This window comes from Bufo bufo, chromosome 1, assembly GCF_905171765.1.
Source record: "Bufo bufo chromosome 1, aBufBuf1.1, whole genome shotgun sequence".
Classification (NCBI taxonomy): Eukaryota; Metazoa; Chordata; class Amphibia; order Anura; family Bufonidae; genus Bufo; species Bufo bufo.
The window spans coordinates 465352385-465371554 of record NC_053389.1 but is presented as its reverse complement, the minus strand read 5'-3'; the positions used below and the strand labels follow the sequence as shown (position 1 = coordinate 465371554).

The 19170-nt window shown below is 42.3% G+C and overlaps 1 protein-coding gene across 1 annotated transcript in view; it reads left to right on the top strand.

Annotated features, from left to right (window-relative positions):
- Nucleotides 1-2537, top strand: part of POC1B (POC1 centriolar protein B) — a 99638-nt gene extending 97101 nt beyond the window's left edge. Inside the window, exons 11-12 of the mRNA XM_040408712.1 lie at nucleotides 976-1170; nucleotides 1533-2537. Coding sequence (XP_040264646.1) covers nucleotides 976-1170; nucleotides 1533-1625 — 288 coding nt within the window. The 3' untranslated portion in view covers nucleotides 1626-2537. The remainder of the gene's footprint in view (nucleotides 1-975; nucleotides 1171-1532) is intronic.
- The last annotated feature ends 16633 nt before the right edge of the window (nucleotides 2538-19170 follow it).

Genomic DNA, 19170 nt, shown 5'->3' with positions numbered 1-19170 from the left:
TCAGTCTGATATTGATGACCTCTAAAATCCTTTAACAAAACTACTTTTAAAGTAGTTAACTATTTCCCCTCTCCAAAGGTACAGGATTCTCCACCATATAACAACATTTTGTATAGAGAATTTTTGTACATGGCATTCACAGACTGTACTGATACAAAAAGGTGATGGGGGTCATTTACTAATCTGAAATACGCCTAAAGTAGGCCTATTTCAGGCACAGATGGAAGAACAACTGTTAGTTGCGCCGCTATCTGCAATTTCGCCCCACTCACGCCAGGTCTAAAATTGTGGGCGGGGACGGGCTAGTAGGCCCTCATCATTCATCATTTTCTACGCCTGTTTTAGGCGTAGAAAATGGTCTTAAATGTAAGATAGCTCGGAAGCTGGATTACATTTAGAAGTGGCTCTGGATGTGCCGAGGTTATGGAGAGGCCTGGGTCTTAATGTGCCCCGATGTGTCTGTTTGACCATATTGTCCAATGTGTGGTAATTTTAGGTGTACTGATATTATGTTTTGTTGATCCGCTTTGTGTGCTAAAGGGGACCCCCTTCTATTAGCACAAGGGGATAGCAGTTGCAAAGTGCATTAGATAATCCATTTTCAGTGGGTGTTGTGTAAGCCAGGGGTTACATGACAACCATGGCCGCTGTTACTAATATAATGAAACTGAGAGTCGCAAGTTGCTGTGATAGCAACCCCAGAACCGCAAAAAAAGCAGCAGTGTTAGAATTATTTTTGGTTAGATGTGTGGTCACAATTGTGAGTCGCACTACAACCTCATTCGGGTCAATTATGTTTTTTCAGGCTACACTGCTATCTTTGGTTGCATGCCAAAGTCGCCATGGAGCCTCAGCTTAATGCTCCATTTTTACTGCAGTGGGAAACCATGGCTTGCCCCTAGTAAAAGCGTATCTCAGACATCCCACCCCCTATGTACTTATTTTATTTTATTGCATTTTTTGTTTATTGCACAGATGCATCCATTGCATAGCCTTAATGAGGATCCACAGAGTGGCCATGTGCCTTATAAGACTTCACCACCACTGCCTGCCACCTCAAAAAGAAGAGGGCAAAAAGAACAACATCCAGCCGATGAGAAACCAGGTTTCCAATCTTCACTGGGCAGCACTTTGGAGCATATTGTGGATCAGCTTAGTATTTTGACTCAGGTATATTTGGTGCATGTGAAAAACTGTACCAGCTCTTACATTTCATTCACAAGTGTACACATTCATAAAAAATATTCAGTGTTCATCAGAAAGACTGGTGGTAATACTGGGTATATGTAAATTGTTCGTTCACACCAAATATTTTATGTATAAATAGGAACGCATTGAATGTACTAATGGGATTAGTCACAACAGTAATTCAAGTGTACATATTGCACAGATCGATTGCTCACCCTGAAAGTGTCATTTCCTTAAAAATGCTTTGAAGAACGTGGTAAATGTAGCGTTCAGTTTACAATGTGCTATCGTAGAAGGGAAAAGGGTGTAAATACTAGTTTCTAAGGAAATATATTGTTTTACAGACCGTCTCAATATTGGAGCGGCGACTGACATTGGCAGAAGATAAACTCAAAGAATGCCTTGAAAATCAGCAGAGGATGCCCGAATCAGACTGATATGATGTGTGATCTCTGTACTGCAATCATTTGTAAATATTATTTATCTTCTTGTATGCAATAATATATTTTTCCTAAATATTAAGGTGTTTTTATGTGATTTCTGAAGGGTACGTCCACCTTTACAGCCATTACACCATTTAAACTAAAATGGAAAATTAATGGGGTAGTCTAGTGTAAAAAATTTGAATTGGATCAAAAATATGAGGCACAAAAGTAAAATTCCTGAATATCTGGTAATTAGATATTTTCAGAAGTTTCACACATAATCACTCGCCACTTACTGGCCTAATATGTGATGTTAATAGCCAGCACTAGGAGTTACAGGAGTCTGTAACTGGGAACTAATGTCAGAGGTTCAGTGGTGGGGGAGCACAATATGAGATGCACACAAGGGGAGACTTGTTCTTCAGCAGCCAGAAGAGGTGCTTGGAATAAATCTCGACAATGTATGATGTGATCTGTAGTCTTCTACCCACATGGGCTGCTGCTGAAACAAAGCTCACTCTTGCTGCCTCGAAAAGGAACACGTATGGGGCAACAGCCTGACAAGAAAGTTATTTTACATGTTTAGGATGTAGTATTAATACTGTACTGTTCTGTGGTAGTGACCCTCATCCATCTTTCTGTTTTTTTTCCTCTAAAAACTGAAATACCCCTTGAAGCCAATTTGCAAACAGCATTTATATACAGATGTTTCCATGGTTACAGACTACAAATAAACCCTGTGTAGTCAGATCCTGCAATCATGCTCCCATCTGTTACTTCCTTTTAACATACATTTGATTGAATGGGCCACATGGGTGACAAGGTTGGTTTGTAGTATGTTACCATGAAGATACATGGGTAAACTTAGTTGTAGACCAGAAACAGGAGATTTTTAAGCAACACTGTTTGCTAAGTTGCATAATATTTTTTTTATTTCAGATGCATTTTAGAAATGAAAAAATAAAAAAAATCTTCCCCAAGTTATTACTTAATGTACTCTTGACAAATAATGAAATCCTATTTTCTTATACATAATTCCTATGTTATTGAAAAAGAAGTGTGCAGGCTTAACCAGAGATAAAATTGATTTCACCCATGAAAGAACTATAATTTCAGGCATTAGCAATTTACGTTATAGGAGTCTTCTAGTTGTAATCCACAATGCATCAAACATGTTTCATAGAAGTCTTAAAAAACTGCACACATCACTGTTGAGAAGATATGAGGCATTTATTCTACAAAAGTAATAAGTGGGGACTTTCAGAGTCTGGCACCTCATTCAGATCGGCACTTGTATCATTCTTCAGTAGGCTACAGACCATTTTGATTCTAACCTGGAATACTGAAGTCAGCATATTTAGTGTGGAGGCAGTAAGTGATGCCACAAATACAGTCATCATAAAAGTAACTGTAAAATATCACATTTTTGCAGAACAGTCTGCCTGTACGCCTATAACCCCAAAATGTTCAGCTTTATGTTACAGTGGTATACATTGTCCATTTACTACCATTGTAAAATATATATTTTTCTGTGGTAAAAAATAATACAAAGTTTATCTTCACTTGTACTATTGATTTATTTAAAAGAAACTGAAATGGCAACTACTTTTTAAACCAAAAACCCTTTAGAGCATAGCTGGTATGTAGGAATAAACATGCTATGATAACTTTATCATCAAACTGCATCAGGTTTGAGTTCCTTAACCTATTATAAAGGGGTATTCCAGGATTGGGTCTCTTTTAAAATAACCTCCCCTTCCCCCTAACATGCGGTACCTAAGGAAAGAATCATACTCCCCTACTCCCTGCCACCTAAGTCCTACACCCTTGCTCCATTCGGTGATCTTCCATTTCACAGCCTATCTACTTCTGTCCAGGTTATGGATGGGTTCATCTAGGTCACAGCAGCCAATGACTGGCCTCTGCTTGCCATATGCCGCGTTGGACACGACACCACTGAAACCAGTCATTGGCTGCAGCAGTGCACATGACCCCAGATGAAAGGAAACAAGCCACGGACTGGACGATAGCCAAACAGAGACAGGGCACTAGACCGGAATGGAATAACAAGTGAGCATGATTCTTTCATTAGGTACCAAACTTTAAAAGTGACCTAATCCTGGAATATCTCTTTAAGGGCTATTCCATGTAGTTAACTACCTGAAGCACTGCTTTCATTTTATTTATTTTTTCCAATTTCGACTCCTGAGTCCTGACCCATTTTCACCATGTACACAAATCACCCTGATTTCCTTACATACTGTATATAACACTTCCTGTTTCTGTATCCAACCAAACCCATGATGCACTTCTTCTCCTCTCTCTGCCACACCTCCATCACCGCCCTAACACCTGGATAGTTTATAGCTCCTCCCACCCAGCTAGGTACATAGACACTAACCTATCACTGCCCTGTTACTGCTTTGAAACTCCAATGGACATCAGAGTGAATAAGAGCTGCATGGACATGGTCATATGACCCCAGCCCAAAATAGAAGATGGGAGCAATAAAAGGTAGAAGAAATAGATTACAAAATTACAGCTACCTTCATAAATTATTATTTTAATGGTTGCCAATGAAAACCAGAAGACCCTTTTAGGGTAATGGTTTTACTTTGCACGGTTGTTTAAGTTTGGGGATAGAGAGTTATGTCTATGTGAATGCATGCAACACTATTGGGGTCATTTATCAAACTGGTGTAAAGTAGAACTGGCTTAGTTGCCCATAGAAACCAATCAGATTCCACTTTTCCGAAGGAGCTCTCAAAAATGAAAGGAGGAATCTGGTTGCTATGGGCAACTAAGCCAGTTCTACTGTACACCAGTTTGATAAATGACCCCACATGTGCCTTGTTTCCTATCTATCATTTTTGTATCTTGTTTCACATGTCTCTTCTATAATAAAGATGTGACATATTTTGTTACTTTATTTGTTTTGATTATTTTTCATATTCCACAAAAATTGATTTAAAGGGATTGTCTGGGCTTTTACTATTAATGATCTCAGGATAGGTCATCAATATCAGATCGTCGGAGGTCCGACACCCGGCACCCCTGCCAATCAGCTGTATGAAAAGACGGTGAGCAAAGTGTGCATGTGCCGTCTGCCTTCTGTCTTCCTGTCTGCTGCTGTCTATGGCAAAGACCATAAACAGCAGCGGTGAACAGGAAGACGAAAGGGACACTGCACCTATACGGCTGATCGGTGGAGGTGCCGGGTGTCAGACCCCCGACGATCTGATATTGATCACCTATCCTGAGGGTAGGTCATCAATAGTTAAAGCTCGGACAACCCCTTTAAGGTGTTACATGTGTGAATGATTTCCTGGTGATATAATCTTTTCGAGAATAAAAATATGATCTGACTAGGGCTGCAGCTAACGATAATTCGATTAGTTGTCGATAATTTCATCGATTAATCGGGAAAAAACTCCAAAATGACATAAAAAGGGGTTTATATGATTTTACTTCAAAAATTGTGTTCAAAGGCCATATTAAAACAAATTTAGGATTACATAATTATAAAAATTTTGCATTACAATGTAAAAAAGACACGTTATGGGTGATCTGTGGATGACACACTATTATTGGGATCTGTGGATAACACTTATGGGGAATCTGTGGATGGCGCTGTTATGCGGGGATCTGTGGATGGCACTGTTATGGGGGGGATCTGTGGATGGCACTGGTATGGGGAGGGGGATCTGTGCACTGCTATGGGGAGGGGGATCTGTGGATGGCAGTGGTACTGTTATGGGGAGGGGGATCTGTGGATGGCACTGTTATGGGGAGGGGGGATCAGTGGATAACACTGCTATGGGGGATCTATGGATGACACAATATATCATCTTATGCTATATGTGTCATCCACAGATATCCCCCATAGCAGTGCCATCCACAGATCCCCCTCCCCAAAACAGTACCACTTCCATCCACAGATCTCCCAATACACCGGCCACATCAGTATTCAGACTATTCCTTAACTGGCAGTAAGTTTTACTTGAACTTTAAATCCGCTCTATGATCTTTATTTCCTTACAAATACAATGAAGCTCCGGTAACAGGCAGAGCGGGCGGCGGCGTAACATCTAGGGCTGTGGAGTCGGAGGCAATTTTGGGTACCTGAAGTCGGAGTCGGCAAAAATGAACCGACTCAGACTCCTACTAAATTTAAATTGGAATAAATAAAAAAAAAAGCAAGTTTAAATGTCCCAATTCACAAAAAGTTATAATTAATTACTTCTCTACTGTAAGAATAAAGACCAATGCATGCAGTGCGTCACGTTACCGCAAAATGAGCACGTTAAGTGACCGTGAAGAAGCATGCTTTTCATATGCTTCACTATATTACACGCACAGTTAAGGAACGGCAATACTTTCCATTGTGTTGTGTTTCGCTGTTACAGGGAACGCAACGCCCATGGTTAACCTAGCCTCTCACTGATAACTGATTAAGTAAATATGATTTTTGCAGGACTGGACACTTGTATAAGTGAAGGGAATGGATAGTCAATAGTTCAAGACTGAAGCTGTAAACCATTTGAAAAACTGCAGTCATTCAGCTAAGGCTATAAAAACTTGTAAACTCAGATTGTTAGCTTAAACTTTAAACATGACTATGGGATTCTACTAGGGAAATCAGGTTTTACAATAAATGCCCCTTCCTGGATCCTCCCACTGCCCTATCTTCAGCAGAAGATCAGCACACAAAGGAGAAGGCAGCAGCAGCACCATTTTTGATGTTTATGCCTGCTGCTACTATCCAGCCACTTGATAAAAAATAAAAATAAAACTTTGTTGTTTTCATTGTGTTTGTCTTTTGCTTAAACTTTTCAATAAAGTAGACTGTTGGCCTCCTAGCCAGTAGTTCTGTGGTAATGACATGTATGTTGCCTTTCTTTCCTTCAAGGAATGTATAAAATACATTCGCATATTAAATACAGGGGAGTCTGAGTCGGAAGTACCAAAAACGGTGGAGTCGGAGCATTTATCTACCGACTCCACAGCTCTGGTAACGTCACTCACTCACGTGACGCGCCTGCTCCGCCCACTTTATGAATGGAGCAGGCGCGTCACGTGAGTAAGTGACGTAACGCGGCCGTCCGCTCTGCTTGTTAGCGGAGCTTTATTGTAAGTTAATAAAGATGCGCTGATTTAAAGTTGAAGTAAAAGTTACTGCGGTTAAGGACCCTGACCACCTGCTCCCACCCCGCATAGCAACGAATCGGCCGATTATTCAATAACTGGATTCATTGACAACGAATCCCGTTATCGATTATTATCGTTAACTTCGATTAATCGTTGCAGCCCTAGATCTGACCTAATTCATAATTTAAACTCTTGAATAAAGACAAAGTTGTCGGAATCAGAAGCAATTTTTCGACGCTTTTTTTGTTGTTTTTAGATTTGTCATCTGCCTGACATCTGCTTTTACTGTCTAAACTACCAACAGCATTAACAGACGTCCTCTTCTGCTGCCAACCAGCCATAAAAGATCTTGTTATGTGCATGAACAAAAAAAATTAAGATCAAAGATGAGAACATATTAACCATGCAAAATTACTCGACACAGTATTTTATGCATCCTTTTTGATCAGACTTGGTCAAAGGTTACCACGGCTGACCAGTTTTGCTCTGTACTTTGTAAGGTTAATACTTATTCCTAATGGGACATTTACAACGTATAGTAAAAATAGCGTGGTCCATTTGACTTTTACAAAGACAAAATGCTTAGCATATACCCCTCAGTACGGAAATCTCTCTCAAAAAGAATAAATGTCTCTCCTCCAAAAGTAAAGGATGGCCTCTGTAGTGCCATCTATAGGTGCTTAGCCTATCAAATACATGAGGTGTGTTTTGTTTTTAAGTTGCATTCATTACATTTTTCCATAGTAGAACAGATAGTAGGAAATCAGTACCAACTGCAATTATGGTTTTTACATGTGGTTTTCAATGCCGTGATTTCCTATACTGATTTTGATAAGAAAAAGAGATTTTAAAAAAGTAACAAAAAACATGGAGCCTTAGTAGTTACCTCTACTTTAGCAGGGCAACTTTCTTGTTACTTCTTTTTCTCACTGTTGCCCTGCTGTATCATCTGATTATTCCAGCTTCTTAAAGAGGACCTTTCACCGATATTACACTATAAACTAACTATACAGACATGTAGAGCGGCGCCCGGGGATCTCACTGCACTTACTATTATCCCCGGGCGCCGCTCCGTTCTCCCACTATGCCCTCCGGTATCTCCGCTCACTAAGTTATAGTAGGCGGAGATTCCAGTCACTAAGTTATGGTAGGCGGAGTCTGCCCTTGTTCTGCTCTAGCGCTGGCCAAACGCAGCGCAGAGCTCACAGCCTGGGAGGTTATTTTCTCCCAGGCTGTGAGCTCTGCAATGCGATTGGCCAGCGCTACAGAAGAACAAGGGCAGACTCCGCCTACCATAACTTAGTGAGCGGAGATACCGGAGGGCATAGCAGGAGAACGGAGCGGCGCCCAGGGATAATAGTAAGTGCAGTGAGATCCCCGGGCGCCGCTCTACATGTCTGTATAGTTAGTTCATAGTGTAATAATCCGTGAAAGGTCCTCTTTAAGGCAGCAACTATGATATAGGAGAGGAAATTGCTGTATATGCACTTCTCTACAAATAAGTGCAGGTAAACATAAAATAGGCTTAAAAGCTGCTTAACCAGAGCAATGAGTGTTATCTGGTAATATACTACACATCTGTGTAGGCTAGAGCAGTACTCATCCATTAGTATAACACTTGCCTATGTTGGATAACTAACACATTGAATACTCATCTGTAGACCTTCTATTCCATGCATTTTCCTTTGTGTGATAGTTTTCTTTGATTTAGGCTACATGCACACGAACGTTGTTTGTTTCTGTGTCCGTTCCGTTTTTTTGGCGGATAGGATGCAGACCTATTTATTTCAATGGGTCTACAAAAAACACGGACAGCACACTGTGTGCATGTCCTATTTTTTTCTAGTTTGCAGACAAGGATAGGCATTATTACAATGGATCCGCCAAGAAAAACAAATGCCATAGAAAACGTCCAAATTGTAGACCGCAAAACGTATACGGCCGTGTGCATTTAGCCTTATCCTGCATTTTTGCTTTATCCTCTCAACAGAGAAATGATTCAGCTCCTCAGCGATACCTTTCCACAGATGGGTTCAGAACAATCTTTTGATAATTTCAGTGTGGGACCTCAAAGTAATTGTGATTCATCTGTATTCATTACAATAAAATGTAACTCTTTTGTATAAAGCATCCCTTTATTCAGCCGGCTGTGTTTTTTTGTTTTTGTTTTTGTTTTTTTCAAACAGAAAACTGATGAGAGCAGTGCATTCTGTGAGTTTCATAGCACAATCCAATTGCAAAAAGCTGAAGTGTAAATTGTATAAGTGTAGTGCGGTTATGTATAAACAAAAATTACTGTAGTCTGAATCGGGCTAGAGTTTTTGTACATATTCAGCCCATTATTCTATTTCTGCACACCTAAATGTAGTAGCTTGCAGCTATCTGAACAAGAAAAAAAAAAGCTTGTCCAAAGTAATTATGTCCAGAAAAAATACAGAAAGTTATCGATGACTACAACAGTAGGATCAATCCCTTCCACTGTATACAACGCACCTCTTATGCCAGGGACTTAATTTACCATCATGCAAACCAAGCAAATGCCCGGGGCACCTGAGATCAAGGATGCGCCTCCTGACTACAAGCAGTTGGCTGAAAAAAACACCCCTAAACAAGGGGCACATACCAGCTGTGCGGCCAGTTCAGCTGCACAGGGGCCCAGAGGGGGTGGGGGGCCCTTCTCAGTTGTAGAGCAGAAGTGCCAAGGCTAAGCTGCGAGTGGATCTAAGCAGTGTGTGCAGCAGGTCCCAGAAATAGCAAATCAGCACCTGGTTAAAATATTCAGCTATGTGTGTATAGTGCGTCTATATCAAGTCTTTAACTGTATGGTTTACCACATTATACCATACCCTGTGTTAAAAATTAAAAAAGTAATATAGTGCAGACAACCTCTAATATTAACATGAAAGGAAGTTTTATTCAATATACTCACCAGATTAAAACTAATTTAGAATCCTAAAACGTGGCATGTTAAGTCCCCACTTGACTCTGGATTTGGTTCGTCATCTGTTTCTTCTAGGGTTTTTACTATATTTTGGTCATTATTAAACCCTATATACATTCATCCATTTCCCTCTTTTAGGGTGAAATGCTATAATTTCTTACTCAATCTCAGCCCAATGTAACGTCTATAAAATATTTGTGCACTATTTTCCAGACTGTATAACTTTTTTTCTCTAAAATGCTATGCAAATCACTTGGCAGTGTCGGGCAATTTGTACTGCACAGCAATCTACGAGCCTAAAAATACACTGAGTATGGGTGGAATAATATTTGGCTTTCCTTCAATGACTCAAAACAAAATAACATACTGTTCACACTGCTGAATGTATTGTACAAATAACCCCACGCCTTCCAAAGGGGGCAGAATAGAAAAAGTTTGTAGTTAATACTGTTAGATTCCATATAATTCCATGTACTTAAATGTGCAATTATTATATGAGAGTGTTTATTTTCAATGAAACAGGTGACTGGCTAAAACAGAGATTGGCATGGTATGAATACCGAGAAACTTTGAGTTTTGGCTCACTCTCATTTCTTCTTGTTGCATGTTGAAGCTCTATTGGAACCTTGTTAAGATCCAGCCATGCGAAATATGATTCTTTGCCATTTTTCAAGTAGTCTTAAACTTTTGATCAGGACTGTATATTATAGAGGACCAGGCATCCCCTTTGGAATTTAGCACTCCCCACCCATCCCCCACCCCTTGGTGTTTTTAATCAGAGTAACAATGGAGCTGGACCCTCCGTGTTAGAGTAGGTCCCACCTGATAAGAAGCTACCTTGTCGTCTGGTAGGTGGGCCCGACATATTTTTGATCAATAATATTCGCTAAGAGCTTCTTCACTGATTATCAGTAAGTATTGGCGTCATGTATTTGACCCTGTTCACACATTCACCTGTTCACTCAGTCTTAGTGCATTCAGTGGTGTGCTGCTACTTTATTTGTTTGCTGTATTATTACCGTGTAGCTTGCACCTGCGATTTGTCTCTGGAGGTGCTGTTCCGTTTTTTGGTTATATATATATATATATATATATATATCTATCTATCTATCCGAAGCTGATTATATATTAGAAAAGGTCTGGCAGCTGCACACAGATACAAAGAAGGGTTTAATCCTTGCAACACTGCAGCATGAGATGAAGTTCAATTACGAATATCCCCAATAGACACAGGACACTGACGCCCAGGTCTGCTGAAGCCTGCGACATACACAAGATGAGTGGAATGGCTCCCATGCCTACCTTTAGTAGTGGTGTAGCAGTGAGAACAGGCCCCTGATAAATCAGTTATCAAGACCAGTCCAGTTTACTTTTAGAAACTAGAACCAATTACAGTATATGTGGTTGTTAGGTGGCACAATCGTAGCAGCCAGTCTGACTGAATTAATATTCAGCTAATAGCAGGGAAAGGCTTCATGCACCTGTTAGGCTACTTTTACACTTACGGCAGTGTGATCCGGCAAGCAGTTCCGTCGTCGGAACTGCCTGCCGGATCCGCCGATCTGGATGTAACTGAAAGCATTTGTGAGACGGATGCGGATCCGTCTCACAAATGCATTGCACGAACGGATCCGTCTCTCCGCTTGTCATGCGGATAGACTGATCCGTCTTGTATTTATTTTCACAGTTTTCCCGGTCTGCGCATGCGGACCCGTCCTTCAGGTGTTTCTTAATTCCGGTTCCGGTACTATAACATGTCAATGTAAATTTAAAGCCGGATCCGGCAACTGATCAGGCATTTTGGACGGAGATAATACCGCAGCATGCTGCGGTATTTCCACCGTCCAAAACGCCGTTCAGTGACTGAACTGAAGACATTCTGATGCTTCCTGAACGAATTTATCTCCATTCAGAATGCATTAGGTTATAACTGATCAGTTCTTTTCCGGTATTGAGCCCCTTTTTGACGGAACTCAGTGCCGGAAAAGAAAAACGTAAGTGTGTAAGTACCCTTAGAGCTACAATGGTGAGCTATTTTGTGGCTCCATACTGTACCTCCCTGTAGAATGATCTCTGCACAGGTGACAGAAAAATTTATGAACATCTCCTGTCCATTGTGCTTAGGGTCCATGTGGCTGGTGCAAAACATACCTCTAAATGCTAACAGCAGCTCATGAAAAATGGCAGCCCCACAATGCATCAGAAAAAATTAATAAAAAATGTGCAATCTGAAAATAAAAACAGGCTGGAAAAAATGTATCTACATCAGTATCCAGGTTTAATTAGTAAAAATAAAATTTGGGTGATACATAAAGGAAGACCTTTTTTAAGAACATAATTAGCAAGAAAGGAATAGTTGCAGCATGTCCATTCTGAACAGTCCTTTCACCTGTCCTCCTGCTCCCTCTTTAATCGGCTACAATCTGGCTTCCGACCCCACCACTCAACAAACTGCCCTTACCAAAAACCCAATAATCTGCTAACAGCCAAAAGCATTAAAAAAAACTCTGTCCTTCTCCTTCTTGACCTGTCCTCTGCCTTTGACACAGTCTACTACTCCGTTCTGTTGCAAGCTCTCTCATCTCTTGGCATCACCGACCTGGCCCGCTCCTGGATTACATCATACCTCATAGACTGGACAGTTAGCGTCTCCGACTCACACCACCTCCTCGTCTCATTCCCTTTCTGTTGGTGTCACACAAGGCTCTGTCCTAGGACCCCTGCTCTTCTCTATCTACACCCTCGGCCTGGGACAGCTCATAGAGTCCCATGGCTTTTAGTATCACTTTTATGCTGACGACACACAAATCTACCTCCCTGGTCCAGACATCACCACCTTACTATCCAGAATCCCACAATGCCTATCTTCCATATCCTCCTCCTTCTCTCACTTTCTTGAACTGAACATGGATAAAACAGAATTTATCATCTTTCCCCCATCTTGCTCCCGTGCATCCCCCATACTCTGGAACTCTCTACCCCAACATATCAGACTGTCACCTACAGTGGAATCCTTCAAAAGAAACCTGAAAACTCTCCTCTTCAGACGAGCCTACAACCAGTGACCCTGCTGCTGCTATACCGCCATGACCAGCTTTACCCTCACCTACTGTGTCCTTCCTCCATACCTTGTAGATTGTAAGCCCTCATGGGCAGGGCCCTCTCTCCTTCTGTACCAGTCTGTAACTCTTCTTATTTATGCTTAGTGCAATTGTCTGTATTATGTATGTATACCCCTTATCAAATGTACAGCTCCATGGAATAGAGGGCCGTTAATAATAGTAGTAATAATAATAATAATAATAACAAACATCTTTACCTTTACTACACATATAGCCTTATTCATATGTCAGTGAATCATGGGTGTGTGCTGTCTTTGTTCTCCACAAACTGCACACCGATCTATTGAATTCAATATAATTTTTCCTTGCGGTTGATGGTTCCGCAAAAAAATCACCCATTCAAGTTTTGGCCTGTTTTTCATGGACTGTTGCTAGGAGATGCTATGTAAATCCCCTTTGAAATACCTAAAATGTTACCCATGTGAAAAAGGGATAACACATAGGTGTTAAAAATAGAAACATGGACTGTCTTTTCATAGATGGAAAACAGACACAAACATGTTACTAACGATGCTACATATTACGCCGAAGCCAGAAGAGGTCTGTCTGGAAGGAAAAGTGTAAGTTATTCCTTTATGTCATCTATTCCTTTTGAATGCAGAAAAGAACTGATATAAGAGAAAAAAAACTGTCTTTGTGTTTATGGCAACCAATCACTGCACAGCTTCCATTACTTATAATGGTCTTGGAAATGAAAGTTGCAATGAGATCGGTTGCTGGGGGCAACAAAGGCAGTTTTTATTTTAGATGGTTTCTTAAATTTGCCCATGTTTTTTCCCAACCTAATGCCTCATTTCTGTTGTGGTGCCAGATTTCCTCACAGATTGCAGTTGTTTGGAATGTTTTGTCGTATCTTAAGCCCCCTTTTTCTAAGCCATGCCCATTTGCCAAACTGGAAAATCGACACTGGCAAGCTAGGCTAAGTGGATTATTCAGTTTGGTGCATTTGCTTCATGGGGGACCATACATTGGATAGTGGCTGTGCATGGGTTATGTGACCCATGAATGTGATGTCCCTCATTTGAGGACCCCCACTGATCAGATATTGATGACCTATCTTGAGAACAGTACATTACTATTAAAAGTCTAGATAACCTCTTTAAAATTGCTTGAAAGTAAGGGTAATATTTTAGGCCTTTTGCAGAAAGAGATCAAATCTAAATCTGTGCTAACATTTGCTAACATAACACTGGAATGTCTAAATGTTTGTGTGTAAATTCAGAATATATCTGTTCTGAAGGTTGTGGTGTTGTGCATTATAATCTCAACTTTCCGATTGTTACTTAATATGGTATTACACTGCAGTACAATGGGCAGGGTTGAAGAGGTCTTTTTGTGTAGAAGAATTTCTGGTATTTTGTGTGTATATAGGATAAATTGTAAGACGTCACTTGCCATGAGTCTTCCCTGCCAGCATTTAAGGATCACAGCCATACAATCCAAACCAGATGGAGGACTGCAGTAAAAGGAAATGTCTGAATCTGCTAGAAATTAGATATGGTCCTTTCAAAACAAAAAATAGTGTTTGCTGAAAAGACAAGTAATAAAAAATAGGAAACAGATTTTCTTTTTCATTTCCACTAAACATAAACCAAGAAGGTAAAGTGTGTGTATAGACCAAATAGGAATTTTTCTAGCAAGAACAGCCTGTTGCTGGTTGAATATATATCTGGCAAGAATCAAATTATGATGTAGAGCAGCATCTGTAATGTTCTATGGCTTCTAAAATTTTACAGGATACATCTCTCCAGATTACGTCTATTGTGAAGGAATTCCTTTAACCCCTTAGGGACATAGCTTTATTTTCCCCGGCGCCTCCACAACGGCATTCACAGGAGGGTGTCCCCGCCTCCAGGACAGGAAACAACGAGGAAGCACAGGATTTAAGGAGCCTCCTCCCCTTACCTTACCAGTCGTTGTTTCCTGTCCTCGGACGTGCGTGGAAGCCACTCCTGGGGTGATCCAGGAATTTGGATACCGCACCAGCCTGGTCCTTTCCCTGTTGTTCAGGAGGGCTGGTGCAGGGATTGGGGGTTCCGGGGACGCATTGCCTCCCTTCCTCGATCCTGCGGAGTAAGTCCTAATCTCAGGCATCCCCGGGCTTGCGAGTCCGCCGGAACTCGCGCGGGATCGGGCGTTGTGACGTCACCGGAACGAGATCTCCTTGGGCAAGAGATTCTCGCGACTGCTCCTGGAACGCGCGGCGGGAGATTTAAAAGGAAAATCACATACATCACCGCCGCCGATCTGCAAAGATGCCTTCCAGCGACAGAGAGTCGTCAAAGCGCTCCGGTGATCCCGCTGTTTCGGCCCTAAGCCCGGTAAGCCTCCTCCCAGGGGGAGTTATCCCTATGCTTTTATATGTTTCCACATAGATATATAGGGTTAAGGAACTCCTGTACCTTTCCTCCCCCATGCACGCTGGGTGTCTGTAATGTTACTATACTGTCCCCTCACCACCCTTACTCTGAAGGCCGGCCCTTGTCCTATACAAAGTTTGTTTTATCCCTTAGGACAGTGAGTCCAGAAAGCTTAAACCCAAAGGGGATTCGGGGCGCAGAAAGTGTGGTGGTTGCCGTAAAGGCTTGGTGTCGGATCCAAAAAAGACCCTTTGCCCCAGATGTATTGAAAGAGTCATCTCAGAAGAATCCCCTTCCTTTGTGGAGTCCATGCGAACCCTCATTAGAGAAGAAATTAAGGCTGCGGCTGATTCCAGACAATTGGCACTTTCCCCTGGGCCTTCCCGTTCCCTAAATCTGGAAATGTCAGACCAAGTGGATCTGGATGAAGGGGAGTTACTTGATGATCAAGTCTCCTTATCCTCTGAGGAGGCTGCAGGGAGGCCTATGTGCTTTCCCGAAGAAACACAGTCCCTACTGAAAGATATCAAATCTACCCTAAATTTGGAAGACGTAAAAGAGACTCAGTCCCTTCACGATCAGATTTTTCAGGGGTTGGGGGGAAAAAAGAAGAGATCCTTCCCCATCCACAATAATATTAAATCCCTTATTTCCAGGGAATGGAGAGATCCTGATAAAAGGTGGACTGTATCGGCCGCCTTCAAGCGCAAATACCCCTTTTCAGAGTCTGACTCTGATTTGTGGGATAAAACTCCCAAAATAGATGCTCCAGTGGCCCGTATTTCAAAGAAATCTTCACTACCCTTTGAGGATATGGGTCTCCTGAAAGACCCCATGGACAAAAAATGCGAAAATCTATTAAGAAAATCCTGGGAGACAAATACTGCAATGTTGCGCCCCAGCATAGCGTCCACTTGTACGGCCAGAACCCTCTCAGTATGGCTAGATCAGCTAGAGAGCAATCTGTCAGGGGGTACGTCCAGAGAGGAAATCTTGAACTCCCTTCCTACCCTAAAAAGAGCATCTAATTTTCTAGCGGATGCCTCGGCCGACTTGGTTAAACTCTCTGCAAGAAGCAGTGCTTTAGCCAATGCGACCCGTAGGGCGGTATGGCTCCGTTCCTGGACGGGGGACGCAGGATCTAAAAACCGCCTATGCTCCATCCCATGTGAGGGAGATAGGTTATTCGGCTCCGCTCTTGACGATATTCTGGAGAAGGCCTCCGACAGAAAAAAAGGGTTCCCATCTGATAATCGTTATTATCAACAGAGGCGTTCCTTTCAGAACCAAAAAAGGTCTAGAGCGGATCAAGGTAAAAGGGACGGATCAAAAAGATGGCAACCTTCTAGAGGTAGAGGAAGGGGATACCTTTTTAAGCCAGAGGCCTCTACCCGCCCTACCCAGTGACATGCTGGTCCAGGTAGGAGGCAGACTAAAACAATTCTCCTCCGCCTGGCAAAAAATTTATGCCTCCCCTTGGGTCACTCGTACCATAAGAGAAGGCCTAAAACTAGAATTTGTTTCCCCACCCCCAAAACATTTTTTTGTCAACCAAGTACAACAGCCCGACAAACAGGCGTCCTTAGAGTTAGAGATAACTACGTTACTCCTCAAAGGAGTCCTCATCCCTGTACCAAAAGAACAACACGGCGAAGGTTTCTATTCCCCTATATTTTTGATAAAAAAACCAAACGGCTCCTTTTGCCTAATAATAAATTTAAAGTCTTTAAACAAATCCATCATTTACAAGAGATTCAAAATGGAGACCATAAAATCTACCACACAGATCCTTCCGCAGGACTGCTTTATGGCTACCGTCGACCTTCAGGACGCGTATTACCACGTTCCAATATACCACAGGCATCAGTGTTTTCTAAGGATTGCAATTTATTATCAAAGAAAGCTATCCCATTTTCAGTTCACAGCCCTTCCTTTCGGCCTATCCTCTGCTCCCAGAGTTTTTTCAAAAATAATGGCAGAGGTCACAAAATTTCTTCACCTTCAGGGGATACAGATCGTTCCATATCTGGACGACTTTCTGGTGTTTGCGGAGTCGCGCCAACTTCTATTATCACGCCTCAAGCAAATCCAGGACTGTCTTACAGATCTAGGGTGGATAATAAATCCAAAAAAATCAGACATTGTCCCCAATCAGGAAAAGGTATTTTTAGGGGTTCTGTTGGACTCAAGGCATCTAATGTCTTTCCTTCCTCAGGACAAACAATCTCATTTAATCCAAACAGTGTCTCTTTTTTCCAGCAGGGATCGGTCCTCGATAAGAGACGTCATGTCTGTACTGGGGCTGCTAACGGCCGCAATCCCGTCAGTAAGGTGGGCCCAAAGTCACACAAGACCCCTTCAGGCCTTTCTCCTATCCTCATGGGACGGAAAAAACTCGTCTCTAGACAGAAAGATTCACGTTCCCAGACAGGTAAAACAGTCACTATCTTGGTGGAGGATAAAGGGAAACCTGAGCGTAGGGGTTCACTGGCGCCCAAAAGATGTCAGGGTCATTACAACAGACGCCAGCAACTCAGGGTGGGGAGGTCATTCCTCAGGATCAGTAGTTCAGGGATGCTGGGAAAAAACCATGCAGGACGCCTCCTCAAATTTAAAAGAACTGTCAGCTGTCCACAGAGTTCTCCTTTCCCTTTTCAAAACAGCCTCCCCAGAGCACGTAAAAATATTAACGGACAACACTACAGTTGTGGCGTACGTAAACAAACAGGGGGGAACCAGAAGTCGCTCACTGGCGGAAGTATCAAAAAGCATTTTCTGTTGGGCAGAAAGAAACCTTCTGTCCCTTTCGGCAGTACATATCAAGGGGGAAAAAAACGTGGTGGCCGATTATCTCAGTCGACATCTAATAAGAGAAACCGAATGGTCCCTAAATCACCACGTTTTCAGCCAGATCTGCCAGATGTGGGGGACCCCAGTGTTAGATCTGTTTGCCACCAAACGCAACAGGCAGGTCACAAAATTCTGTTCCCTCTCGCAAAAAGATCATCCGGTATGGCTAGACGCCCTCTCCCGGCCGTGGCCAAAACAGCTCCTTTATGCCTTCCCTCCATTCAATCTCATTTCAAGAGTCCTGGTAAAAACTCAGGAAGAGAGGGTCCATGTAATTATGGTGGCCCCCTTCTGGCCAAGAAGGGCTTGGTTTCCACTCCTGCTCAAACTATCTGCCGGAGTTTATTGGACACTGCCGTCAAACCCAGACCTACTCCACCAGGGACCAATAGATCATCCCAGTGTAAAACAACTCAGTTTGACGGCCTGGAATCTGAACGCCTCCTGCTAAAACAGAAAGGTCTGTCAGATGCGGTTATTTCCACGATGCTAAAAAGCAGGAAACCCATAACTTCCCGGATCTACTTGAGAACATGGAATGCCTTCTTGTCCTTTTTAGGAAGTGTGGATTTTCCTGATGTTCCTCAGGTCCTCCAGTTCCTGCAAGCTGGGTTGGAAAAAGGCCTCCGCCCGTCAACTCTGAAAGTACAGATCTCCGCGCTCAGTGCCTTCTTGGACATAAAACTGTCAGATTCCCCTCTGGTCAAACGTTTTTTAAAGGGGGCGGTAAGAGCTTCCTTCTCCCCCCGTCCGGTGGTTCCTCCCTGGGACTTGGGCCTAGTTCTGTCTGTTCTCACTACTCCTCCGTTTGAGCCAATTGATAATATACCTCTAAGGCTCCTCACCATGAAGACTGTTTTTCTAGTTGCCATAACCTCTGCCAGAAGGGTTGGGGAAATTCAAGCATTCTCATGCAAGACTCCCTATCTTACAATTCTGGATGATCGTATAATCCTCAGGCACTGTCCTGCCTTTCTCCCAAAGGTGGTATCCAGATTTCATCGGGAACAGGAAGTCTCCCTACCTTCGTTTTTTCAGTCTCCATCTACTGACTCGGAGGGGACTCTTCACAATCTGGACGTCAGGAGGTCAGTCCTTTCTTACCTACAAGCCACTAAGCCGCTAAGAAAATCGGA